The sequence below is a fragment of the Artemia sp. Qi Xiang Cuo genome, chromosome 7 (assembly GCF_049724085.1).
Source record: "Artemia sp. Qi Xiang Cuo chromosome 7, ASM4972408v1, whole genome shotgun sequence".
NCBI lineage: Eukaryota > Metazoa > Arthropoda > Branchiopoda > Anostraca > Artemiidae > Artemia > Artemia sp. Qi Xiang Cuo.
Window position 1 is genome coordinate 49,440,899 of NC_142800.1, and position 19,904 is coordinate 49,460,802.

At 37.6% G+C, this 19,904-nt stretch overlaps 1 protein-coding gene across 1 annotated transcript in view; it reads left to right on the top strand.

Annotated features, from left to right (window-relative positions):
* The window catches only part of LOC148950370 (uncharacterized), a 186,788-nt gene that overhangs the window by 137,104 nt on the left and 29,780 nt on the right, over positions 1-19,904 (top strand). The window contains exon 9 of the mRNA XM_089091851.1: positions 8,340-8,540. Within this exon, the coding sequence (XP_088947977.1) occupies positions 8,340-8,540 (201 nt within the window). The remainder of the gene's footprint in view (positions 1-8,339; positions 8,541-19,904) is intronic.

Sequence of the window (19,904 nt, forward strand, 5' to 3'; positions counted from 1 at the left end):
TCATTTCAACTATTCAAAGGAGGGGGGCAAGATCTACATTAGTTCACCCATTGCCAATGAAAAGGCTATTCTCAATGATAATCTAAAGGATATTCTTGGCTTCAAGCTCAATATAATCAATGGTAAAAGTGTTGGAAACACTAATTTCATTTTTGCTGACTACCCGCCTGCCTTCTCCATGGACACTTGTATATTTCTCTACGCTTCATTTGTTGAAACATCCCGGGTTTGCAATAGCAATGCTCCCCTCCTACGTGTTCTTGAACGAAAAACAAATCAAGAACATATTCACCACTTCAATATAAAGCATCTTCGTTATATTCCCGTAAACACTTCCTATTTGGAACTCTGTCAGTTAACACTACGAACCGAATTAGGTGACCCTCTAGCAATATCAAAAGATTTGGCTGTGATTACATGCCATTTTCGACCCATCGTTCAACAACAAGATGTCTAAAAGAAAAGTGGTATTCATTTGTCCTGATATTGACTGCTATGTTAATACTCTTGGCCCAAGACAACAGGGCAATGGAATGGACTATTACAAAGGTCGCTCGTCAATGTCTGACTATGGTCTTGGCAGTTGGTTTGCTAAGCTGTTTCGCTCTTCACTACCTCTGGCTAGAAAATATATTGTACCGGCTACAACAGATTTTGCATCCTCTACACTATATGATTGGGGCTCTGGCGAGGATTTAAAACAAAAGTGCTACGGAAAATCTAAGGTCCAGTGTGAAAACCCTTGGTGAGACATCAAAAGAAAATGGGAAAGGTTAAAAAAGGTCGAGAAACAATGCATCACTCATCAGTCTCTACTCAGGTCAGAAACGAAAGACATCACCCCTGTCAAAGAAAAGAAGGAAAAAGCTGACACTTATAATAAGCACTAGTAGAAGAAGAAGTCCCAGGAAGAGAATTGTTAGATCAAAACTAGATTTCTTTTCCTAAGATGTCCTACCTACCGCATAAGGATTCTCAACCTTCAATCACCGCCTCATTGAATCTATTCAATGCAGAAAATGTTGATTTGAGTGTAAAGCACTGATACTATGAACAATTTTATCCACAAAAACCCCTCTCCGATAATATCCACTTTCTAATTTATTCCAATGAAGACTACTTTATGGACATGTCTTTGAAATTTTTAGATTTACGAATGGTATTTCGGAAATCCGATAATACATTTCCAATTCTTGCCAATGGAATATCCTATGAAAATTATATATTACATATCTTATGTCCTCACATCAGTGTCAACATCAATGGCACGTTGGTAAGTACAAGCAACAACCTCTTAAATTATGCAAGCTATATGCAGTTCATGCTGATGCCACCCAAGTCGTACAAGGAATTAAGAGACACCTCCAATGGATATGAATATATTACTAATACTGATTGTACAGATGCACTTAAAAATGCTACAACTAGTAAATTACATCTAGTTGGAAGAATATATCATGAAATATTTAATATACCCCAATGGATACCACCCAATATTAAAGTGGATATGAAATTGACGCTTGCACCATCTAATTTCATATTGAGAAAAGAACTTGATGTCCATCCTTATGTAAATCTCTCCCTCACTTCAGCAAAACTTAATGCGCGCAAAGAACAAGTCTTGAGTTTTGGTGCTTAGGAAGAGGAAAAACTGTGAGCCAGTGGAAATAATATTAAACTACTTGTTCCTCATACAATCACCAATCAACGTCATATTGCCATGGGGTCACGCACCTTCACCGACTCGTCCTTTATCAATGGCAAAATTCCCTCAAAACTCGCTTTGGCATTTGTAAAAAGCACTAGTACAATAAGATCGTGGACTGGATGTCCAAATAAATTTGAAATGCTTGGACTTTTATCTCTTATGTGCAAAGTAAACGGCATCCAACTCTACAATCTATCTTTTGATAAATCCTATAGAACATTATATGAATTGACAATGCAAACCCTAGATCATGATTCACAACTATTTGAAAATGGTATAACCAAAGAAATGTTTGCTAAAACACATGGTATCATTGTATTGGATTTATCTGGCACGCAGGATATGAGTATAGTACCTACTGGGAGTGTGCGTTTAGAGTGTACATTTGCTGACCCGTTAGTTGAGAGTATTGCACTAATCTCACTAAATCAATATGAAACCTATTGGGAAATCACTCCCGAAGGCAGTGTTCTAATAGACTTGGCACCATGAACACCAGTCAAATAATCAATGTATTTAATATGGATCCCTACATGTCCCAGTACAAATCCTATTGTCTGCCCTCGGACTTTCTTGGAAAAATTCAAAGTGGAAACAATAACATAATTATTGTTAATAGCAGTCCGTCGACTGTGCAGACAGGTTATTAGCTGTGCATCTTTCAAACCATGAAGACGATTGAATTTTTTGATCCTCTTGGTCTACCTTTTACATTCCACACACCACCCATCAGCAACTATATTGAGAGCAGTGGGAAAACTATTATTCAAAATCAGAAGAGAATGCAGGATCTGACGACTAAAAGCTGTGGCTTCCATGCACTACTATATTTTGTGTTCTGATGTCGTGGCTATAATTATAAGCAGTTTCTCATTATTTATGTAGACAATCCACGTCTGAACGACTTTGTGGTGGAAAATATCCTCTCAGACCTGTATAATATTAATTTCGGTGCCCTAAGAGTAAAGTGCTTCAAAAATGTATGTGAATTTGTTTATTAATAAAATGTATATATACAACAATGTCTTTAAATCTTCACTTTAGATTTCTTCTTCTTCGGTGTATAGGCAACTATCGTGAACCACTAATGCTGGTAAATCATTTGGATTCATATTGATTGGTTGCAAAGTCAGGGTCACATTTTCGACAGTATAATGTAACTTCGCTCTTGTCATATCTCTTTGTATAGTCAATGATACTATTTGCATTCATATTATGAAATTTACGAGTTTCAATCTGTCTATTTGAAGCAATATCACATACAGTGTTTTCAAATGGCGAATCACATTCAGTAACTGCCAAATAAAAATCACTTGGTTTATAATCATAATAGACAGTGTCGTCACTGCGATGACGTAGAAACCAAATTGTCTTGCTACTCCAACAGTTGAATCGTAGACCTGATTCTTTCTCCCAGAATAATTTAAATCTACGACGATACCAATCTTGTAGAAATAAACTAAAATCACGTTTGGTATTCATTCCAATCATAGCGGGGTAAGTATTCTCCCACTGATCACATCTGTCATAGTGACAATTGGAGCACAGATCACCTCTAGGGTGAGTCACAAATCTCTTCAAGACATGAATTACATCCTTTAATTTGTACTGTATAGCCTCTATGTAATTTACAAGGATTACATAATTTGCACTTTTCATTATAGTCATCAATAATTGTACAATTCTAACATTGAGTCCAACTGCCAAGAGTGTACATGCATAGTGGACATGTATAGAACATTTTTTTGGTTTCCGATGTCAACTCTCTCACAGCTAACACGATACTTATCGTCCTCGCTCGATGAATTCATAGGTAGGTATAGGAGGAGTAATTCTGTGACGTCACGCCGTGTGGATAGGGAGTCGTATACAATGAATCTATGGCGGATTTTTCAAAAATATATCCATATTGCTATCCTTTATTGTTTCAAGTTATACACCAATAAATTGAGTATAAGCATGTGATGCGCATTGACAAAGCTTCATACAATAGTCCAATGGGGGAGAATCAGCCCCATTGTAATGTCAAGTGTCCTCCGAGAGAATATCCTGCGTTGAAGAGATAGCTCAAGAAAAAAATCATATAAAATCAAATGTTTTTCCACAAACACCAGATTTGACCTAATCCTCTCTTTCTCAAATTTATTAATTTTTTAATCCTATCACTCTGAACGCTGACTCTAGACTGACCATGAATCGTTAGCATAACATTCTAACAAAAAGAAAGGGAACATTTTCGATTTCGAAACAATTTTATTGAATAATTACAACAATAATACTAAGCATGTACAATTAGCGATATAGTTTATTGTCTTCGATATGTTTCACTAATGCACTTAAAGCACATTGAAGTCTATTCACATGCGCTATATCAACTTTTGCAGCGAAACATAATTGATCCTTCATTTTAAATTCGCTCAAGGATATCACCTATCTTGCATATACTTCATCCCATTCCAGATAAAGCCGTGATCCTCTCGTGATTTCCACCGCAATGTTTGGTGCTCTTGTATTGTTACTACCAACTCCACTATCAACTTCTCATTGGGTAAGCTTTCCACTCATTATCAGCACAAATATATCCAAATGAGTAAAGTCAAACTGTTCTCGCTCCTTTGAATTCTATTCACAGACTAATAAAAACTATAGCAAAAATCCTTTCCTTATATTCTCTGCAATCCTCTCCCGCTAATATTTCCGGCCCCCTGATTGGCTTAGAAGGAGACAAGTGATCCTGTTTCCCGTTATCGGATCAATACATTCCCCACACCGATTATGTAAATCAATTTCTCGGAAATTCACGTCCCTCTCGAGTCCTAGATCAATACATCTCTCCCCCGTTAGTACGCATGTGCGAACTTCCCCCCTGGAGTCATTACACCTAGACGAACAACAACAAATCAATTGACCTTGACCCCATTACACTCGATCGATAATCCTTGAATAAATTATGCGCAATCAGTGCTGGTACCCCCTTTTCTACTCACATGTTGGAAATGTAAGTAAAGTGTTGTTGTAAAAAACATAATTTAAAATATATACCCTATTGCGTATGCTATAAACAAAACTTTGCAGATCATTTATGCTTGTAATATTTTTGTACCTATTTCCAATCAAAACTTAGGTAATATTGTACAATTTTATTATTTTGAGGAAAAAACAAATAGCCCATATTGAACCCAATCATGGGGAATGGCAGTACAATGCAAGGTAGCATTACAGATCAGCAGCTTTGTATGAGAAAATGGCTTAATAAACTTAAATAAATAACATTAGATTCCTTATTTTATGCTCTTTTCCTGTATCACATGTGTTTCTGACAGTGCACCTTATCTTCCCTAACGGTCCTGGATATATCCCTAAGATAGCCTATATAAAACTGCTACATTGCCAAAGAAATTAACTTAAAGTCTTTATTTTTTCTTAATGATCCTAAATCTTTTTCATTCGAGAGGATGCTGTGAAACTAGTTCAAACTATATATTTAGATGTATCAAAGTAGGTTAGATCCTAATCTAAATTTATTCTTGCTTGAACTTCATAAAGCACCTTTTAAATCCTGAGTTAAGTTACAAAACTAATCTCCTAAATATCATTTTAAATGATTAACTGTACCAGAGCAGGTTTTATTTTAACCTTAAACCCAAATAGAATTGGAAAAAAAAACTAGCAATATTTATCAAAGTATAGCCTATCGTAGCCAAGGCCTACAAATAAAGACAGTCTATACTTACTACTTTCTTTCCTGCTGGTGAAAAACTTGGCTTAGACTTTCCAAAGAATTTAGTTTAAATTTGCGTGTCCTTGAAAACAGAGTCCTTTGAGCTATATAGCATTTTCTAGCTTCTACACACTCAAATATTTTTTCATCTAAGTTCCATTTTGCTTAAACGTGAACGTAAGAAGTTGAAATATTTTGAAATTCTTCCGTCAGAGCTCTAGCATTGCATTTTGACTTACGGGTACGTTAACTTAAGGTCTTACGGAGGGATATGAGCCTTACGGAAGGCTTACGGAGTTCAGTGTGAAGGGGAGAACGGAAAGCCAAAATTCAATGTGAAGGAACCTTTAGAGACTAATTCCTACCTTAGCTTTTCTTCGTATTCTCTAAGTATAAACTTGTAACTGTAAAGCCTGAACCGCAAAAAGAAATTTGGGTATGATTAACGTTGTTTGGTGCCTACAGATTGTTGTTTCCAAAATCAGAGTGTGTCCCACACTTTTTAAGAATTAAATAAAAAAAAACAAGTTTTTTTTTAACTGAAAGTAAGGAGCGACATTAAAACTTAAAACAAACAGAAATTATTCCATATACGAAAGGTGCTGTCCCTCGCCTCGCTCTTTACGCTAAAGTTTTTTATTGTTTAAAAAATAAAGTTGTGAGACAGAGTCAAAATTTAGCGTAAAGATTTAGGCGTTGAGAAGGGGACAACCCCTTCCATATAAGGAATAATTTCTTTTCGTTTTAAGTTTTAATGTAGCTTCATACTTTCATTTAAAAAAACTTTTTTTTTAATTTAATTTCTGAACGTTTTTGAATTAATGCAGTTTTGATTTTGGCTTTACATACACGAATAATTAAAACAAAATTTGCATATTAATTTACTTTTTTTTTGGCTAAATTGCTTTCTCAAAATTTTGATCGGGTGACTTTTGGAAAAAATAAGCGTGGGAGGGGCCTGGCTGCCCTCCATTTTTTGGGTCACTTAAAAAGGGCTCTAGAACTTTTAATATCCGTTCGAATGAGCCCTCCCGTGATTATTTTAGGACCACTGGGTCGATACGATCACCCCTGAAAAAAAAAACATAAAAAAAAACCGCGATCGTTCTCCTGACAAAAAATACAAAATTCCACATTTGGCAGATAGGAGCTTGAAATTTCTAAAGTATGGATCTCTGATACGCTGAATCTGATGCTGTGATTTTCATTAATGTTCTATGACTTAGGGGGTGTTCCGTCTTTTTTCAAAAATAAGGCAAATTTTCTCAGGCGCTTAACTTTTGATGGGTATGACTAAACTTGATTAAACTTATATATTTAAAATCAACATAAAAATTCAATTCTTTTGATGTATCTATTGGTATCAAAATTCCGTTTTTTAGACTTTCGGTTACTATTGAGCTCGGTTGCTCCTTACTTACAGTTCGTTAACACAAACTGTTTGAAAAGTTTTTTTTCTGCTCTGGAGGCTCTTCTGGGTGGTTAGCTGGTCGTTTGTACTTTTTCGAGGTATTTTCAGTTTATAAGGGGTAATAGAAACCAGCCATGATGGGGCTGAAAATGTTTCAGGACCTCAGGCCAAATCCTGACATTGTTTTATGTACTAAGCTGTATAATAAAATGAAGCCCCATTTATCATTTGGACTCTTGGAATGTTTACGAGCTCTTCTTTAACCCTAAAAAAAAACAAAAAAAAACAAATAATGATAAATGATTCTCAGGAAGCGTTTATATAAATAAAAAACTTCTCAGAGGCGGATCCAGGGGGCTGGGGGGATTACCCTTATTTTTTTTTCACTCTTTTTTTAAATAAACTTGTCAATTTGGTCGGTTATTGGCGCACTTATAATATCCCCCCCCCCTAAATTTTTGCTCTATATCCGTCTTTGAACCTTTTTTTCACTCTAGCGAATTATTGAAATATGAAGTAGTCTTAGCCACGATACATTTGGGTACTCTCTTTAACTCGCCATAATTGGTTGGGTTTTGGAAGAATAAGGTGCAAATTCTTGTAAGGCTCTCGAAATATCCCATAGGCTTTCCCTTTGATGAGTATTAGTGTATTTCCTGTGTAGCCTCCAGATGGGCACACCTAGACGCCACTCCGCACCTATTTGGAAAGGAACAACCACCGGAAACTAGAAATGAATTATTTTTATAATTGTGTATGAATTAGTTAAGAGACACAACGAATTTTCCAGATGCCAGCGATTGCGATTCAGCAGAGCCATAAACTACGTAAGGACATTTAACTAAAAACATAGTTTTCGCTGGGAATTTGTGTTGATTTTAGACGACCGAGCTGTATTTCCTTGTTGATTAAATTACGTTGCACGTGTGGCAGAAAAGGCTGAATATTCAGTATTAAAATCAAGTTCTGATCCGCAGTAAATATGTCTTGTAGTTTTGTATTTTATTTGCTATTCAATTCCCTTAATGATGCTAACAAGCATAAATAAAATGATAAATCGAAGACGCAGATTTATTTGCGCTGAAATATTTGTGCTGAAAGTACAGCTTGACATGAACTACAAAAGAAAGAAAAACAGAAATAGAATAAGAAAGGAAGAGTGGTAAACGAAAGAAAAAAAAGAGTAGGAGCGATAGAAGGTAAAATTAACAACTATATAACTTGAGGCCTGGATCAAGCTCCATAAAAATAATAAACATTTCCCAAAGGAATTTTATGTAAATTAGTCTAATACGATATTATTTCCCGAGTCATAATCGGTTGATTTTTGTAATTCGCAATTCGGAATATTTGAAAATTCAGTTGTCAATTGGCAAACTCAATTATTTGGTGTTGTGTTCTATTCAAGTGACACACGTAAAAATTCAAGCTCTTTGGTTTCACGGTTTATAAATTTTTCCGTGCAAATAAGATTAATTTAAGGCTCCGTTAATTTGCAGTTCTTAAAGAAGAGCCGGAGGATTTAACATTTCTTGCGCCAAGTGCTGGGGATGTCTGTGTTCCATTGCCAGTGCCTAGCTTGCTTTCTCTCAACTCACATTTTGATGTAAGCAAAGCTCCTACTAGTGGAAAAGATCTTGAATGCCTGCCCTTAACTGCTTTCGAATTTCCCGGATTCGATTTCCTTGAATCAGCAAGGGGTAAGTTTAGAAGATTAATTTCATTTCCGTCATATAAATTGTTTTATTCCTTTATTCAGTGAGTAACCATTGTATCCTTTAACTTTTAGATGTATTGTTGTTTTCTAGAAAAAAATAGAATTTTTTCATTTTATAGTCTACTAACTAGCATAAATAATAAGCAAAATGAAACTGTCTCAGCTACGATAGTAAACTTCTTAGAGAACATGTTATGTCGGATTCTTTTAAAATCAAGTAAATAAAAATAAGTGTTTTCAACTGAAAATAAGAAGCAATATTAAAACTTAAAACGAAGAAATTCCCCCTCCCCACGGGAACATCCTCTGGATAATTAAATCCCGGTGAAATTCTAGAAACGTCCTCCAGTGTAAAATTTCCCCTGAAAAGTTCACCCTCCGGAAGCTTTCCTCCCCATGGAAAATTCTCCCTGTGGAAAATCCTCCCAGTAGAAAGTTCACCCGTCCCCCAACTGAAAAATGTATGTATACTTCCAAATAACAAATGCTATGGGGAGGTCATGTTACAAATACTATACGTAAACAATGTACAAATTTCATAACTTGCCTTTCCCCAAGGGTTTTGGGAGTCATGTTTATCTCCTAAGGCATAGATATTGGGCCTTTCACCTATGTTGAACAAAATGACTATCTCAAAAATTTGATCGGATTACTTTGGGAGACAAAGGGTCTTGGGAGGGGGACTTGCTACCCTCCAATCTTTTTGGTCATTTAAAAGGGGTACTAGCACTTTCAATTTCTGGTCGAATGAGCTCTCTCTCCCGATATTTTAGGACTATTGGTTCGATACAATCACTCGTGAAAAAAGAAACAAAAAAGTTTTTGATGGATGAATCTTATAAACTCAATGAATCTTACATATTTGAAATCAGCATAAGAAGCCAATGCTTTTGATATATCTGTTAACATAAAAAATTAGTTTTTAAAAGTTTCGGTTACCATTGAGCCGCGTCGCTCTTTACTTACACTTCATTACACGAACTATTTGATTCCACAGCAGTCATTAACATTATGGATAATTTTTTTTTTTTTTTTTTTTTTTTTTTTTTTTTTTTTTTTACCTTATGTGTTCATTAGAAAGCAAATGTACAATGATATTCATGAAGAAAAGTCTGATATTAACATCGAATTATTTTTTTTCGTAAGCACAGAATGACAAATGAGGTCAAAGGCTATCTTCGAATCCTTAGCTATAAAATCAATCCTTTTGTATTTGTCTTCAAGATGATCCAGAACTGTGTCAATAGTAGGGAGTATCTATTGAATTTGCTCGGTGCCATAGCAATTCCCATGTTATTTGCTTGGCTTATGTTCCCTTCCATGCTATTCTATGTTCCTTCCATTGTTATTCTATGGAACCTCTACACGTGATTAAACACGTCATGAAACTACGTTCTATTTGCTTATGCTCTGTTGTTACCAGTCCAAACGAGTGGGTATTCCCCGACTGTTCCTAAACATTGCAAAAAATATAGAAGGATGAACGGGGATTCCCCCGCACAAATTTGTTTCTACTCTAAGTTTTTCAACCAGAGTGTTTTTTTCGAGCTGACACCTGTTGTTTAGGCAGCCAATCAGAGAACTGCTTACATATTTTATTAACTTTGGAACAATGGATCCGTCAAGTGTCAATGTGAGTACAGCTTACTAATTTTTTTTAAACTTACTTCCAGATAAAAAAAAAATCATTTCAATAGTAAATTTAAATTTCAGGGTGACTTAGCACCCCCCTCCAACAACACAAACCCTTAAAATATGATGTATATACTCGATAGAAAACGCTAAGTATGCTTTTTTCTATTATGTAAAACAAAAAACCCCTCCCCCATTGTTTTGTTAGGAGCATAATTCTGTACTTTTAGCTATTTCGTTCAAAAAATGCCCCTTTTTCCCAATTATCAAAAAAAATCTCTTCCATTCTAAAAACCGCATGTGTTTATAACTACAGAGAGTCCCTTTTGAAGTCAGAGTTTAAACGTGTCTTATCTGAGTTATGAAAACAAAAGGTTGATGATTAAGACATGGATTTGTCTAATTCTCGTCAGAAAACCAAATCGTATTCAAATATTTTCTTGGGGAGAAAATTTTAAGTTTTGTCTTAATTTGGATTTTAGCTCACATTTAACAAACTTAGTCGTAGTTAAGTGAAAGTATGCATAAATATCTTAATTTATAGTCTAATTGCATATAAGGCTATTGTGTTTTTCTGAACTTTCTGAGGGAGGAAGGGGTAACTATTTAGTTAAAAAAATTAGTTTACGAGTAGAAAAATGCTTCACTACAGATAAGGCTATTGTGTTTTTCTGAACTTTCTGAGAGAGGTGGGGGTAACTTTTTATTTTAAAAATTAGTTTACGAGTAGAAAAATGCTTCACTACAGATAAGGCTATTGTGTTTTTCTGAACTTTCTGAGGGAGGAGGGGGTAACTATTTAGTTTAAGAAATTACTTTACTAGTAGAAAAATGCTTCACTACAGATAAGGCTATTGTGTTTTTTTTCTGAACTTTCTGAGGGAGGTGGGTGGGGGTAACTATTTAGTTTAAGAAATTAGTTTACGAGTAGAAAAATGCTTCACTACAGATAAGGCTATTGTGTTTTTCTGAACTTTCTGAGGGAGGTGTGGGGTAACTTTTTAGTTTAAAAATTAGTTTACGAGTAGGAAAATGCTTCAACACAGATACGGCTTTTGTGTTTTTCGGAACTGTCGGAGGGTGGAGGGGGAAACGATATAGTTTAAAAAATTACTTTAAGTGTCTAAAAATGTGTAACTAAAGATAAGGGTATTGTGCTTTTCTGACCTTTCTGAGGGGGGAGGGTGAGGGTAGCTATTTATTTTAATAAATAATTTTAAGATTAGAAAAATGCTACACTACAGATAAGGCTATTGTGTTTTTCTGAACCTGTGTGTTTTTTTCTGAACTTTCTGAGGGAGGAGGGGATAACTATTTAGTTTAAAAATTAGTTTACGAGTAGAAAAATGCTTCACTACAGATAAGGCTATTGTGTTTTTCTGAAATTCCTGAGGGAGGAGGGGGTCACTATTTAGTTTAAAAATTAGTTTACGAGTAGAAAAATGCTTCGCTACAGATAAGGCTATTGTGTTTTTTTTCTTCTGAACTTTCTGAGGGAGGAGGGGGTAACTATTTAGTTTAAGAAATTAGTTTACGAGTAGAAAAATGCTTCACTACAGATAAGGCTATTGTGTTTTTCTGAACTTTCTTAGGGAGGTGGGCGGGGGTAACTATTTAGTTTATAAAATTAGTTTACGAGTAGAAAAATGCTTCACTACAGATAAGGCTATTATATTTTTCTGAACTTTCTGAGGGAGGAGGGGGTAACTATTTAGTTTAAAAATTAGTTTACGAGTAGAAAAATGCTTCACTACAGATAAGGATTTTGTTTGTTTTTTTTCAGAACTTTCGGAGGGAGGAGGGGGTAATTATTTAGTTTAAAAAATTAGTTTACGAGTAGAAAAATGCTTCACTACAGATAAGGCTATTGTGTTTTTCTGAACTTTCTGAGAGCGGTGGGGGTAACTTTTTAGTTTAAAAATTAGTTTACGAGTAGAAAAATGCTTCACTACAGATAAGGCTATTGTGTTTTTCTGAACTTTCTGAGGGAGGAGGGGGTAACTATTTAGTTTAAAAAATTAGTTTACGAGTAGAAAAATGCTTCACTACAGATAAGGCTATTGTGTTTGTTTTTTTTTCTGAACTTTCTGAGGGAGGTGGGTGGGGGTAACTATTTAGTTTAAGAAATTAGTTTACGAGTAGAAAAATGCCTCACTACAGATAAGGCTATTGTGTTTTTCTGAACTTTCTGAGAGCGGTGGGGGGTAACTTTTTAGTTTAAAAATTAGTTTACGAGTAGAAAAAATGCTTCACCACAGATAAGGCTATTGTGTTTTTCTAAACTTTCTGAGGGAGGAGGGGGTAACTATTTAGTTTAAAAAATTAGTTTACGAGTAGAAAAATGTTTCACTACAGATAAGGCTATTGTGTTTTTCTGAACTTTCTGAGGGGGAGGGGGTAACTATTTAGTTTAAGAAATTAGTTTACGAGTAGGAAAATGCTTCACTACAGATAAGGCTATTGTTTTTCTGAACTTTCTGAGGGGGGAGGGTGTAACTATTTAGTTTAAAAATTAGTTTACGAGTATAAAAATGCGGGTCTTAGTCCACCAGCCTGAATCGTAGAAATCCACTAGCTCAGTATTGGGGTCTCAGTCTACCAGCCTGAATGGTGGAAATTCACTAGCTCAGAATTGGCGTCTTAGTCCACCAGCCTGAATTGTGGAAATTCACTAGCTCAAAATTGGGGTCTTAGTCCACCAGCCTGAATTGTTGAAATTCACTAGCTCAGAATCGGGGTCTTAGTCAGTGTTCAGATTGGAGCGTTTGGGTCCGACTATCTGGGCTTTATTTGTCAAGGCCTGAATGCTAAGCAATGGACATGAGCTAGATTGGGACCCCAATGTGAAAATGGAAAACAAAAAACAAAAAATATATTGTTAGTATGTGTGTAGAACATGGCTCGGTTACCGCTAGGGCAACAGTCTAACCGTTGACGGTTTTAGGTATCCGTGAATAAGTTCTAAGGCGAGAGTGGAAGTTGGGACAAATTTTTGGAGGTGCCCAGCTCACCTGCCTAGAGTCTCAGGCAAGTGACTCTAAATTTGGAAAAGTTGAAAGGGGATAATATTTTCTAAACTGAACTGAGACAAAGAATATATACTAGTTGATCAGTTACTGGAGATGCTCGGCATCCCTAAACAAGTGATAAATTGAGAGAGGACTTCGGGACAATATTTTGGGGGCACCCACCAAAGTCCGGCAGGTGACCCAAAAATTTAAAAAACGCACAAAGACGACAGACACAAAGAGACGAATCACACACAGAGAGGACAAATACACAGACACGACACATAGAGACGACACATGCACAGAGACGACACACATAGAGAGACAACAAACACAAAGTGACGACTTACACATAGAGACGACACACACACACAGAGACGACAAACACACAGATACTAAACAAAAATAGAGACTACAAACAAACATATAGTACAAACACAAAGAAACGACAGAGAGAGATTACGCATGCACATAGAATATACACAGACACACAGAGTCAACATACACAGAGAGACGAGACACACACAGAAATGACAAACACACATAGAGACGACACACACAAAGAGACGTCACACACACACAGATACGAAACATACATAGAGACGACACACACATAGAGACAACACACCCACATACACACAGACATAAAACCTCCACACAGAGACAACAAACACACTCACAGAGACTACACACACGAAGTAACTACTTACCAATAGAGACGACACACACACAGAGACGACACACACACAGAGAAAAGACAGATAGAGAAACGACAGACACACTGAGACGACGCACACAAAGAGGCGACATATACATAGAGACGACACACACAGAGACGAAAAACATAAAGGGACGACACAAATAAAGAGACGACACACACACATAGACGACACACACACAGAGACGACACACACACAGATACGAAACACACAAAGAGACGACACCGCACAGAGAGGACAAACACACAGAGACGACACACACATAGAGACAACACAGACATAGAGATGACAGACACACAGATACTAAACACCCACAGAGACTACACATGCACAGAGACGACACACACACACAGAGTCCACTCACACACAGAGACGACAGACACAAAGAGAAGAATCACACACATATAGGACAAACACACAGAAAAGACACATAGAGACGACACATGCACATAGACGAAACACACACACAGAGTCAACACACACAGAGATAAGAGACACACACACACAAAAATGACAAACACACATAGAGACGACACACATAAAGAGACGTCACACACACACAGATACAACACACACATAGAGACGACACACACATAGAGACAACACACACACAGAGACAACATCCACACAGAGACGACACACACACAAAGACGACAATCACACAGAAACGACACTCACACATACACAGAGACGATACACACACATAGAGTCGACACAGACACAGAGACGACAAGCACACAGAAACGACACACACACACACACACAGAGACGACACACACAAAGAGACAACAAACGCACAGAGACAACACACACACAGATACGAAACACCCACAGAGACGACACATGCACAGATACGACACACACACACAGAGTCCACTCACACACAGAGAGTAAAAACACACAGAGACGACAGACACAAAGCTACGAATCACACACAGAGAGGACAAACACACAGAAACGACGCATCGAGAAGATACACGCACAGAGACGAAATACACGCACACAGACACAACACGCACACAGAGACGAAACATGGCATATCTGATGAAATATTTTAGGTCTTATGATCAATTTAATTTTTTTTTTTTTTAATAAAGTAGTTTTTTTTTAGTAAGGACACTTGAGTCCACTCACACAGACAGAGACGACAGACAAAAAGAGACGAGTCACACACATAGAGGACAAACACACAAAAACGACACATGCACAGAGACGATACACACACACAGAGTCAACACACACAGAGAGACGAGACATGGCGTATCTGATGAAATAATTTAGGTCATATGATCAATTAAAAATTTTTTTTTATATACAGTAGTTTTTTTTAGTAAGGACACTCAAGACAACACGCACACAGAGAGAACACACACACACACACATAGAGACGACACACACACACAGAGACGACACTCATACAGAGACGAAAACCTCACACAGAGACGACACACACACAGAGACGACATACTCAAAGTGACTACTGACACATAGAGACGACACACACACACACACACACACAGAGACTAGACCCATAGATAGAGTACACACACACACACACAGATGGCACACACACAGAGACTACACACACACAGAGAGGAAAAACACACAGAAACGACACACACACATAGAGACAACACAGACACAGAGACGATACACACACACACAGAGACGACACACACAGAGACGACACACACATAGAGACTACAAACATACAGAGCAGACAAAAAAACAGAGACGACACACTCACATAGAGACGACACACACACACACACACCCACACACACACAACACAGACACAGAGACGACAAGCACACAGAAACGACACACACACACCCACACACACATATAGACGACAGACACACACAGATACGACACTCATACAGAGACGATACACACACAGAGACGACACACACACAGAGACTACACACTCAAAGTGACTACTAACACATAGAGACGACACACACACACACACACACACAGAGACTAGACCCATAGAGAGAGTACACACACACACACACAGATGGCACACACACAGAGACTACACACACACAGAGAGGACAAACACACATACACGACACACACACAGAGAGACAACACAGACACAGAGACGACACACACACACACAGAGACGAAACACACAGAGGCGACACACACATAGATACGACAAACATACAGAGAAGACACAAAAACAGAGACGACACACTCACATAGATACGACACACACACACACACACCCACACACACACAAAGACAACAAACACAGAGAAGACGACACACACACAGAGACGATAAACATACAGAGAAGACACAAACACAGAGACGACACACCCACGGAGATGACACACCCATAGAGACGAGACAGGCACATACACGACACACAACCAGAGTCATAGTGAGAGAAATATCCAAAAAGTTGGGATGTTCTAGGTTCACATAGAGGGGCGCGCCACTCTAAGTGACCTTAGATCAACCCAACTTTTTGTGTGTGTGTGTGTGTGTGTGTGTGTGTGTCTGTGTGTGTGTGTCGTCTCTATGTGTAAGTCGTCACTTTGAGTATGTCGTCTCTGTGTGTGTGTGTTGTCTCTGTGTGTGTGTCGTCTCTGTGTGTGTGTCGTCTCTGTGTATGTGTGTGTGTGTGTGTGTCGTCTATGTGTGCTTGTCGTATCTTTGTGTGTGTTGTCTGTCTGTGTGTGGCGTGTCTCTGTATGTGTGTGTGTGCGTGTGTCGTGTATTTGTGGTTTTCCTGTGTGTTTATGTTTCGTCTATATTTGTAATTCGTCAATATTAGTGTGTCGTATCTGTGTGTGTGTGTGTCGTCTATCTATGTGTTGTCGTCTCTGTGTGTGTGTCGTCTCTTTGTCTGTGTTGACTCTATGTGTGTGACGTCTCTTTGTGTGTGTCGTCTCTATGTGTGTTTGTCATTTCTGTGTGTGTGTCTCGTCTCTCAGTGTGTGTTGACTCTGTGTGTGTGTGTATCGTCTCGGTCACTTTGTTGTTTCTCTGTGTGATTTCTGTGTGTGTGTCCTCTCTTTGTGTTATTAGTCTCTTTTTGTCTGCCGTCTCTGTGTGTTTGTACTATCTCTGTGTAATGGTACTCTGTGTGTGTGTGTCGTCTCTGTGGTTGTGTCGTCTCTTTGGGTGTTTCGTATCTGTGTGTCTGTCATCTCTATGTGTGTGTTGTCTCTCTGTGTCTGTCGTCTCTGTGTGTGTGTGTCGTTTATGTGTCTTTGTAGTCTCTGTGAGTGTGTCGTCTCTTTGTGTGTTTCGTATCTGTGTGTGTGTGTGTGTTGTCTCTGTGTGTTTGTCGTCTCTGTGTGCGTGTCTTGTGTGTGTGTGGGTAGTCTCTGTGTGTGCGTCGTGTCTGTGTATAATTCTTCATTTTGACTGTGTTTTCTCTGTGTGTGTGTCGTCTCTCTAACCGTGTATCCTATGTATGTTTGTAGTCTCTCTGTGTGTGTCGTCTCTATGTGTAATTCATCTGTTTTAGTGTGTCGTGACTGTGAGTGTGTTTGTTGTCTCTGTGTGTCTGTTGGATCTGTGTGTGTGTGTGTGTGTTGTCTCTATGTGTGTGTCGTCTCTTTGTGTGTTTCGTAGCTGTGTGTGTGTGACGTCTCTTTGTGTGTGTCGTCTCTATGTGTGTTTGTCATTTCTGTGTTTGTGTCTCGTCTCTCTGTGTTTGTTGACTTTGTGTGTGTGTATCGTCTCTTTGCATGTGTCGTCTCTTTGTGTCTGTCGTCTCTGTGTGTTTGTCGTCTCTGTGTGTGTGACGTCTCTATGTGTAAGTCGTCTCTTTGAGTGTGTCGTCTCTCTATGTGTGTCGTCTCTGTGCATGTGTCGTTTCTGTGTGTTTGTCCTTTCTGTGTGTGATTCGTTTCTGTGTGTTTTTTAAATTTTTGGGTCAGTTGCAACAGACCTTGGGTAGGTAAGTGCCCCCAAAATGTCGTCTCGGAGTTATCTCTTAATGTAGCAATTGTTTAGAGAAGTTCAGTATCTCTTGTAATTGTTCAAAGTTTATCTTGTCTTTGTCACAGCTTATTTGAGAAAATATTTTCCAGTTTAAACTTTTTCAAATTTAGAGTCACTTGCCAGAGACTTTGAGTAGGTGAGGTGGGCACCTCCAAAAATTTGTCCCAACTTCCACTCTAGCCTTAGAACTTATTCACGGATGCCTAAAACCGTCAACGGTTAGACTGTCGCCCTAGCGGTAACCATTTCACGCTCTACACATATACCAACAATATATTTTTTGTTTTTTGTTTTCCATTTTCACAATGGGGTCCCAATCGATCTCATGTCCATCGCTTAGCATTCAGGTCTTGACAAATAAAGCCCAGATAGTTGGACCCCAACGCTCCAATCTGAACACTGACTAAGACCCCAATTCTGAGCTAGTGAATTTCAACCATTCAGGTTGGTGGACTAAGACCCCAATTCTGAGCTAGTGAATTTCCACCATTCAGGCTGGTGGACTAAGACCCCAATTCTGAGCTAGTGAATTTCCACCATTCAGGCTGGTGGACTGAGACCCCAATACTGAGCTAGTGGAATTCCACCATTCAGACTTGTGGACTAAGACCCCAATACTGAGCTAGTGTATTTCCACCATTCAGGCTGGTGGACTAAGATTTTTCTACTCGTAAACTAATTTTTAAACTAAATAGTTACCCCCTCCTCCCTCAGAAAGTTCAGAAAAACACAATAGCCTTATCTGTAGTGTAGCATTTTTCTACTCTTAAACTAATTTCTTAAACTAAATAGTTACCATCGCCCACCTCCCACAGAAAGTTCATAAAAGCACAATAGCCTTATCTGTAGTGAAACATTTTTCTACTCGTAAACTAATTTTTTAAACTAAATAGTTACCCCCTCCTCCCTCAGAAAATTCAGAAAAACACAATAGCCTTATCTGTAGTGAAGCATTTTTTCTACTCGTAAACTAATTTTTAAACTAAAAAGTTACCCCCTACCTCTCTCAGAAAGTTCAGAAAAACACAATAGCCTTATCTGTAGTGAAGCATTTTTCTACTCGTAAACTAATTTCTTAAACTAAATAGTTACCCCCACCCACCTCCCTCAGAAAGTTCAGAAGAAAAAACAAACACAATAGCCTTATCTGTAGTGAAGCATTTTTCTACTTGTAAAATAATTTATTAATCTACATAGTTACCCCCTCCTCCCTCAGAAACTTCAGAAAAACACAATAGCCTTATCTGTAGTGAAGCATTTTCTACTCGTAAACTAATTTTTAAACTAAAAAGTTACCCCCACCTCTCTCAGAAAGTTCAGAAAAACACAATAACCTTATTTGTAGTGAAGCATTTTTCTACTCGTAAACTAATTTTTAAACTAAATAGCTACCCCCTCCCCCCTCAGAAAGTTCAGAAAAACACAATAGCCTTATAAGTATTGAAGCATTTTTCTACTCGTAAACTAATTTTTCAACTAAAAAGCTACCCCCCTCCTCTCTCAGAAAGTTCAGAAAAACATAATAGCCTTATCTGTAGTGAAACATTTTTCTACTCGTAAACTAATTTTTTAAACTAAATAGTTACCCCCGCTCTCCTCCCTAAGAAAGTTCAGAAAAACATAATAGCCTTATCTGTAGTGAAGCATCTTTCTACTCGTAAACTAATTTCTTAAACTAAATAGTTACCCCCTCCTCCCTCAGAAAGTTCAGAAAATAAAACACAATAGCCTTACCTGTAGTGAAGCATTTTTCTACTCGTGAACTAATTTTTAAACTAAATAGTTACCCCTTCCTCCCTCAGAAAGTTCAGAAAAACACAATAGCCTTATATATAGTGAAGCATTTTTCTACTCGTAAACTAATTTTTAAACTAAATAGTTACCCCCTCCTCCCTCAGAAAGTTCAGAAAAAAAAACACAAGTTCAGAAAAACACAATAGCCTTATCTGTATTTAAGCATTTTTCTACTCGTAAACTAATTCCTTAAACTATATATTTACAATCGCCCGCCCCTCTCAGTAC